This window comes from Aedes albopictus, chromosome 3, assembly GCF_035046485.1.
Source record: "Aedes albopictus strain Foshan chromosome 3, AalbF5, whole genome shotgun sequence".
Classification (NCBI taxonomy): Eukaryota; Metazoa; Arthropoda; class Insecta; order Diptera; family Culicidae; genus Aedes; species Aedes albopictus.
Genome location: NC_085138.1, coordinates 436,895,416 through 436,918,595, shown reverse-complemented (window position 1 = coordinate 436,918,595; position 23,180 = coordinate 436,895,416). Strand labels below are relative to the sequence as shown.

At 42.6% G+C, this 23,180-nt stretch overlaps 3 protein-coding genes and 1 long non-coding RNA gene across 4 annotated transcripts; all 4 read right to left on the bottom strand.

The window, feature by feature from the left end:
• Positions 1 to 3,172: 3,172 nt before the first annotated feature.
• LOC115253491 (N-acetylgalactosaminyltransferase 6) lies at positions 3,173 to 7,538 on the bottom strand. Its single transcript, XM_062856563.1, has 3 exons — positions 7,251 to 7,538; positions 6,789 to 7,100; positions 3,173 to 5,550 (listed from the first exon to the last, which is right to left on the bottom strand). Exon 3 carries the CDS (start codon positions 5,500 to 5,502, stop codon positions 3,676 to 3,678), a length of 1,827 nt encoding a protein of 608 aa, XP_062712547.1. The 5' UTR covers positions 5,503 to 5,550; positions 6,789 to 7,100; positions 7,251 to 7,538; the 3' UTR covers positions 3,173 to 3,675.
• A 2,334-nt stretch (positions 7,539 to 9,872) lies between these two features.
• LOC134291061 (uncharacterized) lies at positions 9,873 to 11,654 on the bottom strand. Its single transcript, XM_062858341.1, has one exon. It carries the CDS (start codon positions 11,652 to 11,654, stop codon positions 9,873 to 9,875), a length of 1,782 nt encoding a protein of 593 aa, XP_062714325.1.
• Positions 11,655 to 17,988: 6,334 nt separating this feature from the next.
• LOC109426018 (exosome complex component RRP43) lies at positions 17,989 to 19,020 on the bottom strand. Its single transcript, XM_019701445.3, has 2 exons — positions 18,866 to 19,020; positions 17,989 to 18,807 (listed from the first exon to the last, which is right to left on the bottom strand). Exons 1-2 carry the CDS (start codon positions 18,883 to 18,885, stop codon positions 18,003 to 18,005), a joined length of 825 nt encoding a protein of 274 aa, XP_019556990.1. The 5' UTR covers positions 18,886 to 19,020; the 3' UTR covers positions 17,989 to 18,002.
• Positions 19,021 to 20,870: 1,850 nt separating this feature from the next.
• LOC134292104 (uncharacterized) lies at positions 20,871 to 21,868 on the bottom strand. The gene is made up of 2 exons (XR_009999466.1): positions 21,324 to 21,868; positions 20,871 to 21,267 (listed from the first exon to the last, which is right to left on the bottom strand). It is a non-coding gene; the product is annotated as an uncharacterized LOC134292104 (long non-coding RNA).
• Positions 21,869 to 23,180: the final 1,312 nt, after the last annotated feature.

Genomic DNA, 23,180 nt, shown 5'->3' with positions numbered 1-23,180 from the left:
TCCACAAGTGTCGCAACTGTTTCGCATCTAGTGCGCTGTGTTGCTGACAACAACGGGAAGGATGCGCACTACATTTGACATGATTAAAAAACGTCGCGAGTTAGGTCGCGTCGCGACTTGATTGTGCGAAGTCCGGTTTGGTGGCGGACGGACAATATAGTCTATTTTACGAAACGACAACAGTGTTGATATTGATATTAACACTCACGGGCTTGGGCGCAACCTCCTGTCAAATTTTCATTCATGAAATGTGCGATCAGCTGATCCGAAACGTCTCGTAAAATGGCTCATTATGGATGAATAATACGCCGAAGTAGGGGAAATTACCTATTCTCGGCCGTTTTGTTCTTTTCGTCTTTGGGGTTTTTTTGAAACCTATTGAACTCAGAGTTGGTCTCAAATCCTTCCCAACTAAGCTGAATTATATGGCCAAGTTTCAGGCCATTTGGCTGACAAAAACCCCCAAACCTGCCGATAATACCCATTGTCACCCTAGTTCATTTTTGTTCAGTTAATTTAAATTCAGGCTGTTTTGGATAAAGCTTCGTTTTTGTCGGCATGTACAGCTGTGCCTAGAACAACTATTTTCCACCGCTGTCGTTTTTTGACCAATTTGTTTCACCCTATGTCTACTATAGTGAACATTTAACCGAAAATATACTGAAATCGAAAAATTTGGTTGGTTTGTGATTTAGGTTATATTTTTCCCTTGCCGCTTCTTTCAAAAAGGTGAGTGTCCATTTTGCCCCGGCAGCAGAAGATATTTCCAAACTTGGTTTTTGATATAATGAAGAAGAAAATATAAACATGTTAAGCATGTAGATACAGCAAAACTACTTGCATGTGTTCTAGGAATATCAGGTTTTAATCGACCTGCAATAAATTAATCACTAAATCTTATTTTAGATGGTGTGAAAATTATAATTTTCATGCACAAAAAACGGAGGACGCAACTTTTTCGTGTAAAATCAAGTATAATTTTAATTTCGAATGTTTCTTTCCTGAAACTACGTTTTAGATAAATGGACTACATTCTCTATTTATTAAAAGTTCAAAAATGTTCGCATATTTCAAAATATTGAGGGTGTCCATTCTGCCCCGGATGCCCATATTGCCCCGCCTACCCCTATGTTGCTTAAAAACAGGTGGCCATTATGGTGTCAAGTCTCCGTCTTCTGAACGCTTTGCAGTCACAAATTTTAAGCTTCTCAAAGGATGGTTTCTGCTTGTACCAACATTCATTCGGTCAGACTAACTGACTTGGTCAACGCTGTTTCTTATCTGTGCTAGTCCTAACTTGAATCCCTTTCTGCATGTAGAGCTGATTTTGGGCAATAGACAAATACTTGCATGTTTGGTCGATGCACAGATTCGATAACTTCATTCCGAGCATACTGAACGCCTTCGCTAAAAGACTTCTTTCTTTCGTTATAGCAGTTAGGTATAGTATGGCAAAGTGCACAATGCGTATGGTCATCAATGAACGAAATGAAGTATCTTGAGCCATTGTAGACCGGGAGATTCACTGGGGGTCTTGTTGATCTCTCTCTCGAGTTCCATTGGAGAGATAACGACACTGTTTTGCTTGCACGCATACATACATACGTAAACATACATGCGGCATACATACGCACAGAAACTCACCTTATCCGGCTTACAGTTGATTCTGGACACTAGGCAATTGCTCTTCATCATATCCATTCCATACTGGCTCAAATGACCCAACTTTCGATGCCACTTCAAGGTTATTTGGACTTATAGCACTCATTCTCACTGATGTTTTTTAACTTCACTACTCTCGTACTACAGTCCACCCCTCATCTTCGCTGTAGCAATGACCTTCGATTGTTCCTTGAGTTACGCCACTGAACCGGTAAACGTTACTTGCACAGCAGCATTGACAAGCTTTTGACCGACATGAGATTGCTGCGCATTCTGATACGAGTAGCACATCCTGCCTTCAAAGTGGTGTTCCTCGGTTACTACATCCAGTGATTGTTCCGACACTCTTTGCTTTCAACAGCTCTCCGTCCTTGTGGAGGATAACGTGTCGCTGGGGGCCAGCTTTCTGATACCTCTCCGTCCTTAGGCACATTGCTGACAACCAACTGCCTGATTCTCTTGAAGAATGAGAACACGTCGCTCGCACCAGAATCAAATTTGAAAATTACATTGCCCGTACTTGTATTCGATTTGCCATAAAAAAACAACCGAGTTCTTCGTTGTCACATTTGGTTCATTGTCACGCTTCGGCCTACAGTTTCGCTTAAAATGTCCATGCCCGATAATTGGGTTTTTAAATTAAGAAAAATATCTTGATTTTTCGATTTTATACGAAAGAGCACCTTTTTCTGAGCCACTATGATTTTTTTCAGATTTTTAGAACCTTATTTTGGTACCTAAAATCAATTTCAAAGAATTTTTTTGAAATCACCTTTTGACAGCTGGGCAACTGTTTGACAGCTCCGCCCAGTACAAACTGCGACAAGGGGTGATTCGACAAATCGTTCCCATACAAACATCAAATTGATTTGTAAATAGGTTCCCGGGCTCCGAAATTCATGAAAATTTGGATTTCGGCTCAGTTTGACATGCAGATTCAGAATATCGAATTATCTCAACACCGTTAAAGAAGCCAATTAACCTTGCTTGAGCATTTCCAGAGTCAGATTTTCTTCCGGGATGTTCACTGAATTCTCCATACTGACTTTGAAGCTTGAGGCCAGATATTTATGTGAACGTCCCGATCCCTAGATCACAAACATTTTCTAATAAAAGATCACTTCGATCAAGAGAATAACGTCCAATATCTCCAAACATATTACAAGTACAAGTGCAACCGTGAAGTCTGCCAAAAATTTCACCCGCAAACTTTATATGTTGTTTCTCAGCAACATCCGTGAATAGGTCCAGAAAGTTCGCATATGTTGCAAAAATAGCTTCTGTCACTGTTCTTCAAGATAATTTGACTAGAAATTTCATGATAAGCTTCCTAATCATATCGGCGTAGGTAAATCGTTAAACGATGTTGTTTAATGAGAACAAAGGTGTTAACAAGAAGCAAAACCAGGGAAAGGCGTCACGAAAAAAAAAAAGATTTGATTCGGAGGAAGAAAAGAGCCTAGCAGGATCCGTGATAAACCAGTCTTGGGCAATAATTGAAACAATCAAATTATCGTTTGAAAATATTCATTTTATTGCTTCCCTTTTTATTGTATTGGCGTTTCCGAAATCTCCTTGTATTGTTTAAATAGTGCTTTGACTTTCTATGTCTTCGGAATGTGTGTATGTGGCAACAAAGGACATAAACCTAACATTTCGAATTGTCTAGATCTGGCGCCACGGTCGGTGTCTTACACTGATAAACTCTTACAGACTAGATATGTAAAGATATGATTATCGTTATGCGGGGGTCTTGCAGGGAACCATAGAACTGACTTACATGGCAAGTTAATTATTGGAATTTGAATAGTTGTACTTCGGAATGTTGCGGAATTCCTCGCAGAGAACCATATTACACACTCTCAAATAAGCCTAGCAAACAATGTTAGGGTTGCAGTGCTCGAATAGTCTTTTATCACATATAATTTAACGGAAGTCTTGTTTGAGCGCCGACATATTATGTCCACAAAAATAAACGTGTGATGTCACTTGTTTCATTTATCTACAACCAACTCAGTCAATCAATTTTGCACCGTACGTTTTCCAGTTTCCGATTGCCGTCATATTAACGTATCCCCATTTCCACTTCTGGTTCGGGTTATCTGCACTACAAGGGTTAACAAACACTTCCCGCCGACTGTCATCCATGTCCAAGCAGCGGTTGTTCTTGCCTTGCTTAATCATCTGACTTTCAACGTCGTAACTCCACAATTGGTTGCCTTGGCCGCCGTGACAATGATACAGCAAGATCTTCGCGTTCGGAACACTTTCAGACACATCCCAACAAAGCTCGCCAAATTTGATCCGCAGATCTCGATGCCAAGATAACTGGAAGTATTGATTGGCTTGCGGTTGTACCTTATCACTGGCACAGGAGAACAACCCAACGGTCTGCTTTTCTCCGTGATTCAGTGTATCGACACACAGTGCCGGGTTCGCCACAGACTGGATGGCACCATTGGCGAAATCTGGCGGCTCTATTGGAGGATACTTTTCAACCAAATCAAACGCCACGTTCTCCATGAACCACTTGAATGGTTTGCACTGCAGCTTTTCTCGAATAGCCAGTTGTTTCGAGAGGTCGCCCGCATCCGTATTGTCGTACTTCTTGCGATCTCTCATGTACAGATAATCTTTGTACTCATCCATCCACACTTCAGCAACTCGTTTGTAATTCCTGGAAAGGAAATCTTTTTTCCTAGGATTTCCGAATGGAGCATAGCCTCGATAGATGTGCCCAACCCGAGAGCAAGGAGCGTCGTACATCCGACCACCGCACTGCCATATCTTGAAACTCAACTCGTACTGTTCGCCTCCCCAAATGTCCAATCCCTCATCGTAACCGCCGAGCTCCCAGAAAAATTTGCTACTAATAGCAAACAATCCTCCAGCCATGACAGGACTCTCGAAAGGCTCGGTTGGGTTCTCCAAGTCTTTCTGCAGCAGTGGTAACCTCTTGTAGAAGAACTTCCAATCGAATGCACCACGAGCTCCCTCGTCCTGAGCCCGGTATTCGAACGTATCCCAGTCTATGACGTCGATGAACGGACATACGCACGTCCTGTAGTCTTCGGCGATCGGTTCCAACAAGGGTGGCAGCCAGTTTATGTTCGCTTCCGTGTGTGAATCCAGGAAGATCAAGACATCGGCAGTTGCGACTTTAGCACCCGCCAGGCGGGCCGTGATCAACCCCGATCGTTCCGGCAAATGGACCACCTTCACCTTGGACATATTCTCCTCCACGTACCGATCAAGCTGATCCTTCAAAAATTCCTTCGTACTGCAATCATCCACCAGGATGATCTCCGTGATTAATTCCGGGGGTGATCTAAGCAGAACACTGGAGGCCGTCCGCAGCAGCGTACTCCAATGCTCGTTGTAGAACGGAACCACAACACTGACCGTGGGCAGCTCACTCAGATATGTCTTCTTCCGACAGCCTTTGTGCCGGATATCCGGCAGAGATCGATTCAACGAGATCAAATCGCTCAGCACGGCATTGAAACCGTTCTTCTTGAACAGCTTATCCTTCATCACTTCGTCCTTCTTCTCCAGATGCCCGGCGATCCCATGTTCCCCCACCCCGGCCCGTTTCTCCTCGGCCTCTATCAGCCGATAGTCGTGCCAATCGATTCGCTTCGAGTGGACGTTCTTCGGTGGCCCATTGAAGAAGGAACCCTGCTTCCGGTGTTGGACATGCCGTTCCGCTGCGGCAGGCGGGTGATCAACGGCGTTCTGTTTGTCCACCATGCTGAACGAGCGGACCAGAAGCGTTAGGAATAGGAGGACAAAACCGCCACCGAGGGCGTATTTGAGCAGTACTCGGATATTGCGACGCATCTCTACTGCGTTGGTAGTGGAGATGGTTCGGGATATGGCCTGGATGTGCTGAAATAGTGAAATAGAAAAGGGAGATAGATATAGTAGATATAGTAGTCACTCCTTGGGTTACAATAGATCCAAGTTTATTTTAAGCTGACCTTGCAAAATTCCTTGCATGATCGTTAGCAGTTATTTCAACAAGAATCTTAAATGTTTGAAGAAAAAAATGTGTGATTTTCTAGTCGTCCAGTCTTTTCGTTTTCTAGCCTTCAAAGCTGCGAAGTGTTGTTGTCGTTCCCAACAATCTTCCAGTAATCAAGTCTACATGTAGGTTTGCAAGCTGCTGCGCCTTCCAATACCGTGATTGTATTCCCTTCAGGGTCTTCCAGTCTTGCAATCTTCTGGTCTGCTAGTTTCCTAAACCCCTAGTTGTAAAATCTTCAAGTCATCTCGTCTTCCTGTGTTCTAGTGCTCTAGTATTCTGACATTTCAGCCTTACAATTTGTTAGTCGTCTAGTAATTCATCATTCTGATCTTTAGTTTTCTAGTCATCTAGTCTCCCAGTTCATTTGACTTTTTCAGTGTTGTAAGCTTCCAATCTTCAGGTTTGCTTATTCTTAAGTTTTCTGGTCTATTACTCTTCAAATCTTCCAGTCTATTTGAATCCATGTCATCTCCATGGTCTCCTAGTCGACCACCCCTCCTTCGCCTTTGCGTCTCACATATAGGGTATCGATGCCGTAATCGCTTGTTGTCTAATAGGATAAATTTGGAAGCTTCAGATTACTAATGGGTCAGAGACCATGGTGTTCGTTTTGTCAGTACAATCTCTGGTTAAGCTGTTGCGTCTTAAAATAAATCGTCCGCGTCTTTATAAAGATTTTTCTATTATACAATATTTCCTAGAAATCTTTAAAAAGTTGCTGTTTCCATTCTTACATAATTATTACTAGTAAGTATGCTGAAAAATCACCCAAGAAATTCAAGAAAACCATCAAGGAATATCCTCATAACTTCCTCTTAAGTCCATGAGATATTCTTTTGAATCGTAATTTTTATTTCACGTGAAAAAAACTACCATATAGAACGTGCTCAGTCAAAGCTTTTGAAGAACTACCTCATCCTTTTTGTACATAGAACCCATTGCGACGTGTATTCCATTCAAACAAACATCCCCTTTGATTGACAAAGTACAAAACATTGCAACACCTGAACACTCAAACGAGATAAGAGTCGCAGATACTCCATCCATATTCCATATGCTATAGGCACCTGAATGTCGACAATGTATTAACCATATTTACCTTTTTGCGTCTCTTGGTCGGCTCCAACTGGGCTCCAATGAGCTGGCACTCGGTTTCAGTTTGTAGATCCGGGGGCGGTAATCTTAATACTGGTCTGGTGACAACGTCGAAGTCATGTTCTTCGTTCTCATAGAAGCTGCATTTCTCCACACTTCACAATTGCACTGCTGCTGCTGCCGCCGCCTAGCATTCGTTGTATACTTTCACTTCAATATGCTGATGCCGTTAGTCGACCTCCCTCTTGAGTGATAAAAAAAAATCCAAAACAAAACGCGTCTTTTGGCAACAGACCCCTGGGCCTCCAGTCACGCTCTATAAAAGATAAAAAAAAATCACCGAATTACACATTAATTTATGCTTTATTATCTGTCTGTGCGATGGAAGCAATCTGCGTGTCGCACAACAAGTTAGGCTGTCCACACTGATAAAAACGAATATGAAATATTAGTACTACCTACTTACCTAATTTAGGCCAATTGAGTGTCCCCGCTGTGGGACAAAATAAACCTGCCCAAACTCTCGTGCAGATGAACGACCTGGATTCGCTGCCGAAGAACGAAAAGTAATTGCCTACGTCTCACCTTTCAGCACAGTTGGAATGTCTTTTGCAATCTTCAGCGGTTGCTTCTAAGTAGGATGTGCTTGACTAGTTAGCTGGTAGGGATTGCCAGTTGCAGTGTCATCAAATTCTGGACTGTCGTCTGTCAACCAACCTACGACGAAACTTGATGACTACTGTATAGAAGCACACTTCCATTCATCATACAACATATAGGTACCTGCTAAGTACCAACACTAGGGGAAAGATGGATCTTCCCTCGCTACCATGACATATACCAGCATCCACACCAACACTTACTTGGTATGGCTTGAGAGTAAACGAAACCACTGAAGGAATGTTATCTTTCCGTTCAGTGGATACGTAAACCCGGCACAAAACACTTTTTGTAATGTCTCGATAATGCTGTTTAACACTTTTTCGTCATAACCCAAGTAACTCAACACGTCAACTTCACAGAAGTAATCCTTTAACTACAAGCATTTGATTCTACCAAATTCGATGAATGTTCCCCGACTGGCCGACGTAAATATAAACAAGATCCAAGACAGGGAGACCAGCGTTAAACACACTACCACTAGTTCGGTTCAACCTGTTCCCTTTGGTGCACAGGCTAGGTATACGACAAGTACCGTTTACCTATCTCTCCAAGCACTCTCCAGCCGTCGCGCCGTATGGAATGATATCATTTGAACCGGACATGTAGTGGTGTTCCATTCATGCATTCGAAGCAATTCTTAGCACTGTGCAAATGTCGCTGCATTTGGTAGTCAAAACTGAATTAAGTACTGTTCCTTTTAATTCCACTAAGAATTCTTCTGAAAAAAACGTATTTCGATCAAGGTGATCTTTATTTATTTATTTATTTATTTGATCTACATCAACAGGGTTACTAGAGCCCCAATGATGGTTTAAAAATAATAATAATAATAATTATGGTAACAATAATATTAGAAAACAAATTCAAAGGTCAAACACAAACAAGTTGGAACATAATAGCGCAGTCAAGGTATTGAAACTTAAACTAAGGTACATAACAATGAATTCGTCAGTTATTTCTGTTGCTAAAAAAAAGACAAAAAACTACGACGTAGTGCGTTGCGTGGAAGTGGAAGTCGAAGAATGACGCCACCCTATTGAAAACGCGCATCAAGCCCCCAAAAGCTCCATGTAGTCCATAGTTAGTTCGTCGAAGTGGTAGTCTCAGCGTGATGCTATTGCGGAGTGATCGCGGCTGGACATTTACGTCGATTTGTTCCAGCAACGCTCCGCAATCTATTCGTCCCTGTAACGTATCAGCGATCGTCAATGCTCTGGCGGCATCCCTCCTTGTACGCAGTAGATCTAGATCGATCAGTTGGCATCTGCTCTCGTAACTGGGTAATCGGAACGGGTCTCTCAAAGGCAGCCGTCGTAATGCAAACCGGAGAAAGCGTCGCTGGACAGATTCAATCCTCTCGACGCCATTGTTGTACCCGGGACTCCAAACTGTAGAGCAGTACTCTAACGTAGAGCGCACGAGGGAGCAGTACAAAGATTTCAGGCAATAGACATCAGAAAAGTTTTTGGCTATTCTGAAGATGAACCCTAGGGTCTTGGACGATTTTTCTACAATGTACGAGATATATTGCCTAAATGTCAACGTCGAATCCAAAATGACTCCCAAGTCCTTGACATGGTGCACACGTTCGAGAGCTGTGCCTAGCATGCTGTATACGAAGATAATCGGCTGCTTCTTTCGTGAGAACGTAATAATAGAGCACTTCGTTGGATTTACAATCATTCGGTTCAATGAGCACCAGTTAGCAAAACGCGTGACCTGCTGTTGCAAGAAGACGCAATCATCAGTTGAGTGAATCCGAAGAAAGATCTTCATGTCATCGGCATACGACAACCGAGGGCCTTCAATCACGAAATTGACGTCGTTGAAATAGAGCAGGAAGATTAATGGACCAAGATGACTTCCTTGTGGTATGCCGGAGGTAGCGTTAAAGCAGTTCACAATCAGCTGACGGTCGGTTAGATATGAGCGGAACCAAGCTAGGAGACTCCCGCCAATGCCGTACCTATCGAGTTTTGCGATCGCAATGGCGTGGTTCAGCTTGTCGAAGGCTGCTGACAAGTCAGTGTAGATAACATCGGTCTGAGCACGTTCGATCATACTCTGAGTGATGTGTGAAGTGAGGCAAAGCAGATTCGTGGAAGTGGAGCGACCAGCAGTGAACCCGTGTTGGTCAGGGCTCAAAACATGCTTGCAATGTGAGAGCAAAGGCTCCATGATGATGAGCTCGAACAGCTTGGAGATGGCAGTCAATGAGGTAATTCCACGATAGTTATCCACGTCACGTTTGCTTCCTTTTTTGTGTACAGGATACATATGAGCGAGTTTCCAGCAGGAATAGGGCTCCCATCTGCACGGCATTGAAAATCAGGACATTTCATGTATTTTCCCAAAAATGCGTAAAACTCATCGGATTTGTTAAGAAATTTTCGCCAAAATAAGTTCAAAATCAGGACATGTCCTGCTAAATAAGGACGGATGGTAACCCTAAGCAGGAAGGGAATATGCCGCTGGAGAGTGACATGCGGTAGATGCGTTGAAGTGGATCTAGTAAGCAGGAGATGTGTTTTTTTAGGAATGCCGATGGAATGCCGTCCGGTCCAGTATTATTGGATGATTTGAGTTGCGATGCGGCCCTGGAGATCATACCATCGTTGACATGAATGGAACTGAACATTTGGCCATTTGGAGGAACATTTCTAGCGGCGATAGAAACTTCGTCGGCGTTTAAGCTCTCTTCATTGAACACGCTAGCAAATTTCTCGGCAAACAACCGACAAATGTCCCGAGGAGTGGAAGCTGATACTCCATTCAACTGCATTGTTGCGGGAAGTCCGGATTCCTTACGTTGTTGGTTGACATACTTCCAGAAAGATTTCGGATGAGATTTGAATTTGAGCTGAATATCACGCTGGTACCTTGAGAAGCATTGGCGACTGGTTCGCTGGTATTCATGGTTGAGCCTCACGTAGTGGTTTCTCAGAGCAAGCGTGCGGTGTTTGGTGAGCTGTCTCAGGGCTGCTCTCTTAATCGTCTTCATCTTTCGTAGTTCGCTGGTCTGCCAGAGAGACCGAGAAGCTTTGCTTTGTATCCTTTTAGGGACGTGCCTGTCTACGACGTATGCCAGGATATTTGAAAAGGTGAGTGCGGCTGTCTCAACATCGCCCGGGTCGAGAACGTGTTCCCAGTCAATACTTGTCAACACCTCAGCAATGCTACGATGATCGGCCCTCCGGAAGTCGTAAGATACGGAGGCAACGGCATCTTCGAAGTCATGGACAAGCGAATTTTCCACGTTGATAATCAAGGGAGGATGATGAGGAACGTCTTTGACCAGCGCACAGGGTGCCACTGCAGTGTAAGGTGCCTGATCTCGAGTGCTCACGAAACATAGATCCAAGGTTCGTCCATTTTCATTCAACACGTGATTGAATTGAGGGAGCGTAGCTGCGCTATAACTGTCTAAAATGCTTATTGCGCCAGAATGAAGCTGCGAGTGTTCCGAATCGACACAGAGGAAGCCGCTATGCGATGGCCTCCAAGAGATTCCAGCAAGATTGAAGTCGCCCACTACAAGGACATCAGTAGGAAGGGCGGTATCCAGAATGGTGAACACAAACTGGCAGTGAGTTTCGATAAGTTCAGTGTCCCGAACCCTATCAGGAGGTATGTACAGCGAGCATAGAAATAATGTACGGTCGATCATCTTGACGGAGATCCATACTTGCTCCAAGCAGGTCCAGGAGTCGTTGACGATCGCTTTGGCCTTCAATCCGGAACGAACAGCTACCAGCACGCCACCTCCGGAAGATTTACTGCTATTATTAGAGTTGCGATCGCAGCGAAACACCTCATAGTCGGATCCGAATACTTGACTTGAAAGCGTACGAGAGTCCAGCCAGGTCTCGATGAGCACAATAATGTCGTAGCAGCCGTCCGAAACGGCCAAGCGGTAATCTTCGACACTTGTATTCAAGCCGCCGACATTCTGGTAGTACACAACCCTGTCCTCTTTTCGCGTCGTAACAGCATCTCCGGGTGTCCTGGAAGTTGTTTGTACAGTAGCCAGTGACTGGTAACTTTCTGATAGACAAGGATACTCGCCGTAGTCAGGTTGTTGGAAGACCCTCTCGCCGCATCCGACCACAGGACCGGAACGACTATGATGAACGAGGGCAGCGCATGGCAGGACTGGTGATCTAATAAAAACATAATCACAAATGGACCCTGTGGAGTACCAGAGCATCCTCCACAGTATTTTGCCCTTACTGCGCTACCCGGAGCAATACCGTGGTGAACCTTGTGTTTCTCCACAACATTTCTTCTTTAGGGTTTATGAAGATGTCATGAAGATGGCTTTTGATCGAAGAACCTTACTTTCAGAAGGGGAATTTCTATCTAGGAAACCTTGTAAACCCGGTGTTTGCTTATTTGAGTAAGAATGAAATGGCAAACTCGTGTGTCATGCCTCGACCATGTGTGATTGTCAACAACGCAATAGTTACTACACTAATCTCTGAACTAATCACTAGAGATGTATGTTAGCGTGGTTCAAAAAATCGTTTTTGCTCCACACCGCCTATTCGATTCGTAACCATATTCTATGCCTTCTCCCAAAATTTGAGCTCCTTTGGTTGAAAATTGAGACTGCACAAGCCCTTCAAAGTTTGTATGGGAATTACTATGGGAAAGCGATGTTTTTCATTCAATCGAGCATAGCATTTCCACAAGTGCCCTAGAGGATTAGTTGACCCATGGTACTCCTAGGCTACTCTATCAGCTACAGCTTTGTCGAAGACCGCATTCAAATCGGACGCCTCATTAATTAATTATTATCGATTTGTATCCAACTGGACAAACTTTACCAATGATCCTCCAGCTTCCCAGCAGGCAATATTGCTGCGTGTGGCGCCAAAGATAGCACACTGAAATCATGGCTACTATGTTTCACTGCAAAATGCAGTGATGCCCATTGATTAGTTCAACCATCATGAGTAAAGATTTCGATTCTGGATAAAAATCGGTAACTAATTAATGAAGCATGCGATTTGAATGCAGTCTTCGGCAAAGTTGTAGCTGAAAGAGTAGCCTAGGAGTACTAAGGGTCAACTAACGCTCTAGGGCACTTGAGGAAATACTACGGTCGATTGAATGAAAAACATCGTTTTCCCATAGTAATTCCCATACAAACTTTAAAGGGCTTGTGCACTCTCAATTTTCAACCAAATGAGCTCAAATTTTGGGAGAAAGCATAGAATCTGATTACGAATCGAATAAGCAGTGTGGAGCAAAAACGATGTTTTGAACCACGCTAATGTATGTATGTGCTATTACAATCGATGTATCTGTTGGAAATCGCAACAGGAAATACGTTTATAGTTTGGTGTATTTATCGCATGGTGAACCATCCCCTACGAATCCTTTAAAAAAGTCATCGCATACTGCACTTCAAAAGGCCTTCCGCTAATTGTTGATGTTGATGTTAATGCTCACCATATCATCTGGGGCAGTTCAGACATTAACTTGAGAGGCTCCAGTTTGATGGAGTACATAAGTAGTACAGATTTTGGATTATTTAACATAGGCAACCGCCCAACCTTCATGGCATCTGCTAGAGAGGAAGTAGACACAACGCTTTGCTCTAGTAGAATTAGTTACGAGTTGAACAATTGGCATTATCTGACCATCGCTACATCTTTTTGAACACTGTGAAGACCACAAGAAGAACTCCTTGGTGGAACTCCGATCTAGCGAAGCTCAGGAAACAATGCAGAAAGAGTTGGAACATACGACGTTCGGCTGGTTCGGAGGCTTTCAGGTCGGCTCGCAAGGCCTACAGGAAAGCTCTCCGGTCTGCTGAACGATCCGGCTGGGAAAACCTTTGTAGGTACAAATGTTTCCAGCTTGAGTGAAGTCAGTCGGCTAAACAAAATCCTTGCGAAATCTAAGGATTTCCGGGTGAACGAACTTCGTTTGCCAAATGGCGATCTGACTTCCTATGATGAGGAAGTTCTTTTTTTTTTTTTTTTTTTTCATAGTGATTACGGCGGTAGCACACTGTGCTTATGTTCTAACACCGCACCCTTTCCCTACGTTTGCTTCTATGAGCCTCTATTTTTGTTTCAACACACAGAAGTACGTAGGCATATCGTGGCCCAAGTCGACACTGTTTTGGCCTGCGTTGAACAAAAATAGTTTTAATAAAAGTTTCCCCTTTTTTCTGTTTGTCAATTGTTTTTTTTGTAGTATGGTCCATGTATTTAGTTAGGTTCTTGTTGTCAATTTGTCAGTTATTCGAAGTAGATCTCCAATATGTAGTCAATAAGTCAATTAAGTCATTCTGATCTGTTCTATCATATCAGCTTTAGTCTTTGCTTTATTGAAGTGTAGTTTTATTGGAAATATGCTGAATATCGTTATTAAAAAGAGACGTCTGGAACTGTGTCCTGCTAGTTGTTCCGTCATGCACTAATAATGCCTAGGAGATTAACGAACACACGTGTGTTCGGTCAGATGTCCATTGCGTAGAAAGTCAAGGAAAATAGGTTTCTTTATTGTCAGTTGTTATGTAAGCCTCGCTTGAAGCACTTCCCGTGAGAACCCTGTCATCTGTACACCAACTAATCCGTATCTTCGTACACAGCTAAATACTATACTGCCAACCGGCGAAAAGCCTATGGGTAAATATAAAAAAAAATGAATAATAATGCTGTCTAGCGCCTTGTTTTCTATCGGCCACTATTTTAGTCTAGTTCCCAACTGCAAGCTTTTTTCCAATCTTATCATCAATTGTCTTCTAGATACCCCACGGAATTGATGAGTAGTGAGTTCAATGCAGAGATCCCCCCCCCCTCACACTCCCAAATTGTGGTAGGCCCCCGCTAAACCTGCAAACCAGACCCACTCCCAGCCAAAAGCTCTAGCAGATGTGGACAAACCGGTGCTCAACGTGCTCTCCCATAGTGGCAACATCAAATATGTGGACTGTACAACAATAGTAGTTTTAATTAAATGAATACTAAGAATTTAGGCCGACACTCGAAGTGACGCACTTTACAGTGCTAGTTGAGTAAATACACGAAAGATGGGTAACAACAAATGTGCACAAACAGATGCATAACAATATGCATGCAAAAAAAGGCCGCAACTATCCATGGTGAATTTAAAATAATGACAGCGTAAATATAATGGAACAGACTCACCGAATTTAGCTCCAAAATGCCCCCTAGACGATGGTATTGTTCACTCTTTGTAGCCACGCGTTGTAGAAAATGAACCTGAAATGACAAGAAGACAGTGGGCCGCCAAACTCCACAAAATGGCGGCCCGGAAATTTTAGTATTCTGTTTATAGCATTGTTGAGCATCATAGAGAGCATAATTTATATTCAGTTTTAAATATAGTTTCTTGTTACTATGCTAAGAAATAGAGAGATTCAAAAGTTTTTTTTTCTACCTGCACCAGTGAACTTCTTGAGTGAACAGCATTCAACATCTAAAATTTAGATTCTAAATTGTTCATTCACTAATGCGATTTTCTTATCACCCTGCCCTGTCTTAATTAGAAGATATGGACCCTGCTGCAATCAATGTCGTTATGCTATCCACTCCTGAGTTTATAGTTGCTATAAAAATAATTTCGAAGAAGTGAAAAAGAATAGTACGAATCAACTTGTTAATAAAATGCTGCTACTATTACTATTACTGCTACTCTTACTACTACTACTACTAACTACTACTACTAATACTACTATCAAAAGTGCAATGAGTGATCGTTGGCTTCCCAGTCTTGTTAGTAGTTAGAGGGTTAGTATAGACTGGTAATAAGCCCTGTCGGTCCCCCCAGCACTGCGCGTAATCAACTGTTGTTAGATCATGCGACAGCGATTAAGTGTATGCTGGAGGCATGACAAATCAAGCGTTTAAATTAAAGTCAATAAAGCAATGGTATGATTATTCAGATTCTATTTTAGTTTAATTTTGTAAAGAAATGCTTTAATTCAAAACCTAGTTACTTTCAAATACTATTCCATTTACTATTTCACTAATTTTCGTTACTATATTTAATTTAGCTAATCTATAATTATAAAAGACTAAAATTGAAATTATTTAAACACATTTTCACTATATGACGACGCTTGATAAGCCATCGTCAAACCCATCACTCTTGGACAGGGACTTCCTATGATGAGGAAGTTCTTGAATGCTTATTCAGCACACACTTCCCTGGATGTGTGGATATTACATCTTCGGATGAACCTGATATCTTTTCTTGTAGTTATGATTCTTTAACTTTGGCTCGGAGTATTGTAACTATAGAATCGATTGAGTGGGCTCTTAATAGCTTTGCTCCTTTCAAATCTCCTGGGGCAGATGGGATTTATCCTATTTTGCTTCAGAAGGGATTTGATTATTTCAAACATGTTTTGAAAAAACTACTTGTTTGCAGTTTTGCTACAGGGTATATTCCCAAATCCTGGCGGGATATTACTGTAAAGTTTATTCCAAAAGTGGGTCGTGCGTCGTATGAAGAAGCAAAGAGTTTCAGACCTATCAGTTTGACCTCTTTTCTTCTGAAATGCTTAGAATGCATTGTGGATCATCACATCCGTGATGTTCATCTGGCCAACGTGCCTCTTCATGTGAACTAACATGCCTACCAATCTGGTAAGTCCACTGTGACTCTTTTACACAAGGTTGTTTACGATATCGAGGAAGCATTCGCTCAAAAGCAATTTTGTTTGGATGTTTTCTCAGATATAGAGGGTGCCTTTGCCAACGTGCCTTCCGATGCCATATTGAAAGCCGCATGAAGTCATGGTATATCTCCAATGATTTCCAATTCGATTTAGCAAATGCTCAAAAACCAACATCTCTTCCCGACATTGCGTCTAGCAGCGATTAGGAATTTAAGTGTTTGTGGATGCCCCCAAGGGAGTGTCTGGACTCCGCTTTTGTGGAATCTCGTAGCAGATACGCTGTTGAGGCAACTCAATAATAGCGGTTTTCCTACTTATGGTTTTGCCGACTACTACCTAGCATTGTTAGTCGGTATGTGCATCAGCACCCTTTTAAACCTGACACAAAGCGCTCTTTAGGTGGTTGAGGGTTGATGTGGCCTTTCATCTATTGTTCTTTTCACGGACATACGAAACCGTAACCGTAATGATGTTCGACTGTTGCGTACCCTTGATTCTGAAATCGATGTGACTGAATAGGTAAAGCACGTTGGAGTTATTCTTGATTCCAAGCTTTCCTGGAAACCTCACATTGAGTTCAAAATCAAGAAAGCTTGTATGGCCTTTGGACAATGCCGGCGAACTTTTAGTAAAAACTTGGGGTCTAAAACCCATGTATATCAAATGGATTTACACAACTGTTGTTCGACCAATATTGGCCTATGGATGTCTTGTGTGCTGGCTGAAGGGCGAAGTCAGAACGATCCAATCAAAATTAGGCCATCTCCAAAGGATGTGCTTAATGGCGATGTCTTAACTCTGGAGCGTTCTCTTCAACTCCCACAGCAGCGCTCGAAGTTCTCTTTGACGTTGCCCCACTATAGATTCATCTTTAACAGAAGCACTTTCTTGCACTTACTGCCTATGGGTACTCGGTTTACTAGAGGAAACTCCTGTGAACTGCAGTTCAACACACACCCCGTTGTTTCCACTTTTGGTGTATTGGGACAAAGTTGTCCTTGCACCAAGTGATCTTACAATTACTTGTAATTTTCCATATAGGACATTTTCCACGAAATTCCCTTCCCGGGAAGAATGGATATCTGGTTATCTGGAGAGAAGTATTTCAGGCGGCATCGTATGTTACACTGATGGCTCCCTTCTCAAAGGTCGAGCAGGTGCTGGTGTTTATTCTCGAGAGCTAAGGCTGCATTAGTCTTACTCACTTGGTAGACACTGACCGTTTTTCTGGCCGAAATCTTTACTCTTATGTGCGGAGTGCAATCAGCACTTAAGCAGCACGTAATGAGCAATGTAATATGCTTCTGTTCAGATAGCCAGGCTACTATTAAAGCTCTTGCTTCGGCCAACTCTAGGTCGAAGTTAGTTATCGTATGTCGAAGTCAAATCGAGGAGCTGAATTCAGTAAACGCTGTTCACCTTGTATGGGTGCCTGGCCATTCTTCCATCGCTGGAAATGAATTGGCTGATGAGTTTGCTCGCACTGGAGCATCACATGACTTCATTGGCCCTGAGCCAACTATTCCGGTATCCAAGTGTTGGGTCGTCAAACTAAATTTTATTTTGCTCACGAACGGTATTAATCCATCTTTTTTCGGATCGCTTTATCCATTAAGATAGTAAAATTTGAAATGCAAGCATAAAGATCCATCAAATTCTGTTTTGCCAGGTCACATAGTACCTAGATATCTTGTACCCGGCTCACCTTTACTAGATTTACTACACGGTTACTTAACAATAAGAATGAGAAACATCCGCTTCAATTTTTTTATTGGCCTGGCGGTTTCTTTTCCAATATCAAAATACTTACCTATCGTAGATAACTTCCCCGATAACAAAGGATTGTTCTTTCAATCCTATCGATACTCACAGGCAACATCCATTGATTCGTTCACCTCACGCTTTATTCTTCGCCATCTTTCGGATCAATCCCCTAACGGACTTTTCCCGCTTCATCGCATTCTCTATGCACTGGTCCAGCAGTGCCTTCTCCAACGGATCCCCACCGCTCTTGTTGATGTAGCTCAGCGTTGAATCGCAAATGGTAATCGTGATGGTCGATGTGGCCAACGCTTCCTCCTCCGCCGTCGGGTCGGCTATGATTCGTCCACCGAACACCGCAAACGATGTGGTCACCGGGATCGAGTTCAGCTTAAGCGCAATACGTTCCCCGTCTTCATCCACCTCGCGCTCGTCCGTGTCCGGGTTGTGCTTAACCTGTGGCAGTCGCAGGGTATGCAACGCGGCCACTAACGCGACCACCGACGCATCGAATATGCACCCGTCGTGGTCCAGGCACACCAAATCGCAGTACAAAGCCCACACCAGTTGTTCCTTGGTGATGCAAAGGTCCTTCAGGTTGACACAGCCCGAATTGAGAATTGCATCGGCCAACGAGCAACTGTACACTTGGGCCTCCTCGCTCGGGGGGCCTGGGCGGTACTTTGGCGACGATAGTGGAGATATTTCAATGTTTGGCACCAGATATCCGGTTTCCGGTTCGACCGGTTTCGGAGGTGCCAGTTCTGCCTTGATGCCACACACCACCGTGGTGTTCCCAATCTTAACAATCGCGGAACCGTCCGCTGTTTTGATTGAATCGAAGTTGATCGCCAGAGGTCGCAGATCTCCTATTTCGCGCCCATCCGGTCTGATGTTGTGCTCGAGGTAATCCTTGTAGTATTTTACCGGGTGGATTTTTCTGGCAATAAGGAGCAGTTGTAGTGAATTGGAACTCTCCAACAGCAAGATTGACTTACTTGTAGGTTTTTAAATCCATTTCAAATGCAGAAATGTTAATAACTTTATGATAAAATGCAATATAAACAGAATTAAATAAACAACGTGAAACTCGCAACGAATTTGTTTATGTTATTTTTTGCTTTACGGATTTTCAGGTTATGCGACAGAGAAACGTCAAAAAAGTTTTAGTACAAAACAAAGAAATTCAAAAATTGGTGTCATAGTTTTACACCGTTGGATAAAACGGCTACCTAAATACCCACCCGCATAGCCCTGCACGGAAAAATTAAGTTACTGTCTTAAATACCCCGCTGGCTCAACACATTTTGATACGAAACTTTTTAATTCGTATCCCGCTTATTCGACACATGTCGAATTAAAAAGTGTTCAAATGTCACAGCGATCACCGTGCATTGCCGCGCTGTAACCTCGATCTGGACCTGTTGGCATATTTTGATTATCATTACGTAACAGAAAATTATTACCTTGAAAAACTGCATGAATTCGACCGGGAGAATCGAAATAGCGACCGTAAACTCGGTAAACGTGGCCAGCAACAAAAGTCTTGCTCCACCATTTTCCGTTAATGAAATGTTTTGAAATATCAATCGATAAACTCAAAATTTATATTCAGTTAACATAGGTTGTAAATGTATCATTTTTAGAATTCATAGCTGTGCACGAGGGGGGCGACACATCTAGATTATCCTATTTTTACCAAAAATCTGATACATCTAATGCACTGTGCATTAGGGAAGATTCAAAAATTACGTCCATCGTTTTTCGGGATTTCTAGACCCCCCCTCCCCCCTCTGTCACGCAATTTCCCTATACCCAATACACGTACTGTCACACTTCTAGACCCCCCCTCCCCCAAATGTTGGACGTAATTTTTGAACGTCCCCTTATCTGTTTTCATCTTGCTATCTGCTTCCATCCGAAATCCATCTCAAAATCTTTTCTTCAAACTACTCACATCTCCCACATCTGATGTGATTGACCAAAACAATGTTGTTGTCAAACTGGGATCAAAACAGAACCGTGCAACTCAAGTTGGGTCCAGCAAAAAAACACCATCTGTCGCATCCGGAAGAGGAACACCGGAGCCGGAGCAGCCCAGTGGCCGTGTTGGAGCACGTATGGCTTGGTTGGTTGTCGGGTCACCAAGGAACACCACCTGTCGCCGAGCCTGTCGCATCCGGAAGAGGAGCAATTGGAGCAACTTAGTGACCGTGTCGGAGTTTGTAAATCTCGGCTCGAGGCGCGGCAGAGATGACGTCGCGCTAGAATCAGAAGCAGTTGCCAGGATTTCCGGACCGAAATGTGAATAAACAAGATTGCTACGTCGGAACCTGAGTGTCAAAATCGCTTGATGCAACCGGGAGAACGCAACGTTGAATCATATTTGGAAGAGCCGGAATCAACCATAATCATCCTGTTAGGGTGCTACCGATGCTGCTGGATCTATGGATGAAATGGATCCCGCAGCCGAAATAAAGGATCTTCGTACTGGATTAGTTGATTGATTCTCGTCGGAAGCCAGAATTATTGTTGCTTTGAAACAAGCCCAAATCCGTTGATTGTTTTGATCTTTTTACTTTTTTATTTACAAACTGTTACTTCTGTGAATCTATTCCGGGAAGTCTTCCGGGAGTTCCATCAAAATTTTGAATGAAATTGCTGGTGGATTGCGGAGCTAATGACAGATTATCTCTATAAGGAATTGATGTAGTATTAAAGAGGGTTTTCCCGAGAATATTGATGTCAGATTTTCTAAGAGATTCCAGGATGGATATGCTAAAGGATTGGCGAAGAAAGACGGCTGGAATTTCTCCTGGAATGAATGGATAGAGAGTGGCCGGGAAGTGTTGAATGGCTGATTTTTCGGATTAAAATATTGATGGAAGATTCTCGGGAGCGAGAGCTGATAAATTCACTGGAAGGAATTACAGAAATATTTTCCGAAAAGATTTGCTGAAGGATTGGTCGATTGGGATTGAGTTTGCTGGAAGAAACCACTAGTCAGAATTCCGTTATGTATTTTTATCAATTTATTACAAACTTTTGTCCAACTAATTCCTACAGTTTGTTTATAGATTAAAAAAAAGTTCTCAGCTCAGCACAAAGCCCTGGAACTATTACCGGGGTTTCTTTCAGGAATTATGTTCAAAGATGACGCCTACATATATTTCTCCCGGAAATTCAGTAAGAATATCTGCTCAGAGATGCTTCAATGAACTCATTTCGGAGTTCCGGAGTGAAAATCTATCAGTTCCTTCAGGAAGCACTGCAGTTGCGTCGAGAATTTCTCTGGGATTCCTCAGCATACTCGAAAATTAAAAACTGCAGAGTTCCCCGACCAGAAAGCACTGCTGGAGCATTTACCGGAAGGGGTAGCTGGAGCGTTCTCGGGCACGAACTACCACAGAATTCCTCAGAATAAATTGTTGGATTTTATTTTACATCAGGGTTTACATCACTACAATTTTCCAGAAGAAGTTGCTGGAGGTTTTACTGGTCGGAGATAATGGAAAGTTTCCCGATATTTTGGAATAAAAAATTTCAACAATTTAAATAAACGCATTATTTACATTTGCACAAAAACAAACATTTAAAAAGAGCCTAACTTTTTTTTTGTACAAGCTCACATACATTTTTCTTTTGCGGTGCTTTTGATATAATAACGCAATTGAGCATAGACAAAATGTAGATAAATGCTCTGATAAACAATTTGTGCATGTGGGCTTAGTTTGCGTGGATAAAGTCTAAAAAGTTGAGAAAATGCCAGAACTTTATTTTTGTAAAAAACAATTAAACCCTTTTCACATTCTGTACTTGACTGGCCTTCGCTTATCTACATACGATCCATTCACATCTCCTCCTATCTCAAAGCAGCGCTCAGCAGGATTTGAAAGTGGATGCAGTGCAAAGTAGATGCGAAAATCTGGCAGTAGCACACTTATCTAAAAAGGTGCATGCATCTTCGTAAACATCTGTTCGAAGATTTAGATGTGTCGCCCCCCTCGGCTGTGCATATATAAAAAATATATGCAACTCAATTATATTTAACGCAAACATTTTAAAATCTAAAAGCCGCACATAAAATGAGGATTTGAGCCACCGATGCGTTTTTATCTGCTTTGCGCACATAAAAACTAATGGAGTTTTCATTTCAATGCACTACTTTAAACTACAGCCTGGATTTGCTGGTTGGGTCACGACTGCGCCTCCTCCTGCTCTCTTCTTGGCGTAACGTCCTCACTGGGACAAAGCCTGCTTCTCAGCTTAGTGTTCTATGAGCACTTCCACAGTTATTAACTGAGAGCTTCCTCTGCCAATGACCATTTTGCATGTGTATATCGTGTGGCAGGCACGAAGATACTCTATGCCCAAGGAAGTCAAGGAAATTTCCTTTACGAAAAGATCCTGGACCGACCGGGAATCGAACCCGTCACCCTCAGCATGGTCATGCTGAATACCCGTGCGTTTACCGCCTCGGCTATATGGTCACGACTGCGCCCCGATTAGCGAATCGTGTTCTTTCGTTGGGGCAACTGACAACTGATCAAAATGCTCTAGACATACGCAAATGACGAGAAATACGTCACGAAACATTCACATATTTGAAGAAACGTTCTGTGGATAGGAGCTGTGATACGACGGCGGTCAAACGTCAAACTCGTTTTGACATCGATTTTGACACTGACAGTGCTTTTTGGTTGGGTTTTGCCCTAACCAGCGCACATTCAACCACCAAGTCAGCCCGTCTAGCGAGCCCCCAACGAACCTATCGGCACTGTAAATGCGTACAATTTCCGAAATAATTTAAAAAACATCGCGAGTCGGGTCGCATCGCGACTCAGTTTTGCAACGTCCGGTTTGGTGGCGGGCCGACAATATTTCAGTGCAAGAAGTTGTTAAGTTTTCATATTTACGATTTACTTTGAGAAAAGTTACACTGATAAAATTGCAAACTTTAAGTTTATAAAGCTCGTTTTAATACAATTTATAAGACATTGTTATGATTGCCTTTATTTGAATGAATATAATAATCATAACAACCTGTTTAGCTTTGATAAGGTGACGCATGAGACGTATGCACCCTATTAATCATCATTATGTTTGGTCAAACATAAATTTTATGGTTCCTTTCCTATAGTTAAAAATTATGTATGTTCACACATACTTTTTAACTTTGGCTGATTCAGTTTTCCAACAGTCATCAAGACGGTTGTTGCGGCCATCACAGGAACTTTCAACATTGAAAAACCAACTTTCTTTCGTGGATTCAGCTGCTGTATTGTCGAGGTAAGCTTACATCCTTATATAAAA

Coding starts and splice junctions, on each gene's coding strand:
- LOC115253491 (XM_062856563.1), bottom strand. CDS start 5,502: ATGCGTCGCAATATCCGAGTACTGCTCAAATACGCCCTCGGTGGCGGT.
- LOC134291061 (XM_062858341.1), bottom strand. CDS start 11,654: ATGCTCTGGTACTCCACAGGGTCCATTTGTGATTATGTTTTTATTAGA.
- LOC109426018 (XM_019701445.3), bottom strand. CDS start 18,885: ATGGATTTAAAAACCTACAA. Junction 18,808..18,865: donor ATGGATTTAAAAACCTACAA/GTAAGTCAATCT, acceptor CCTTATTGCCAG/AAAAATCCACCCGGTAAAAT.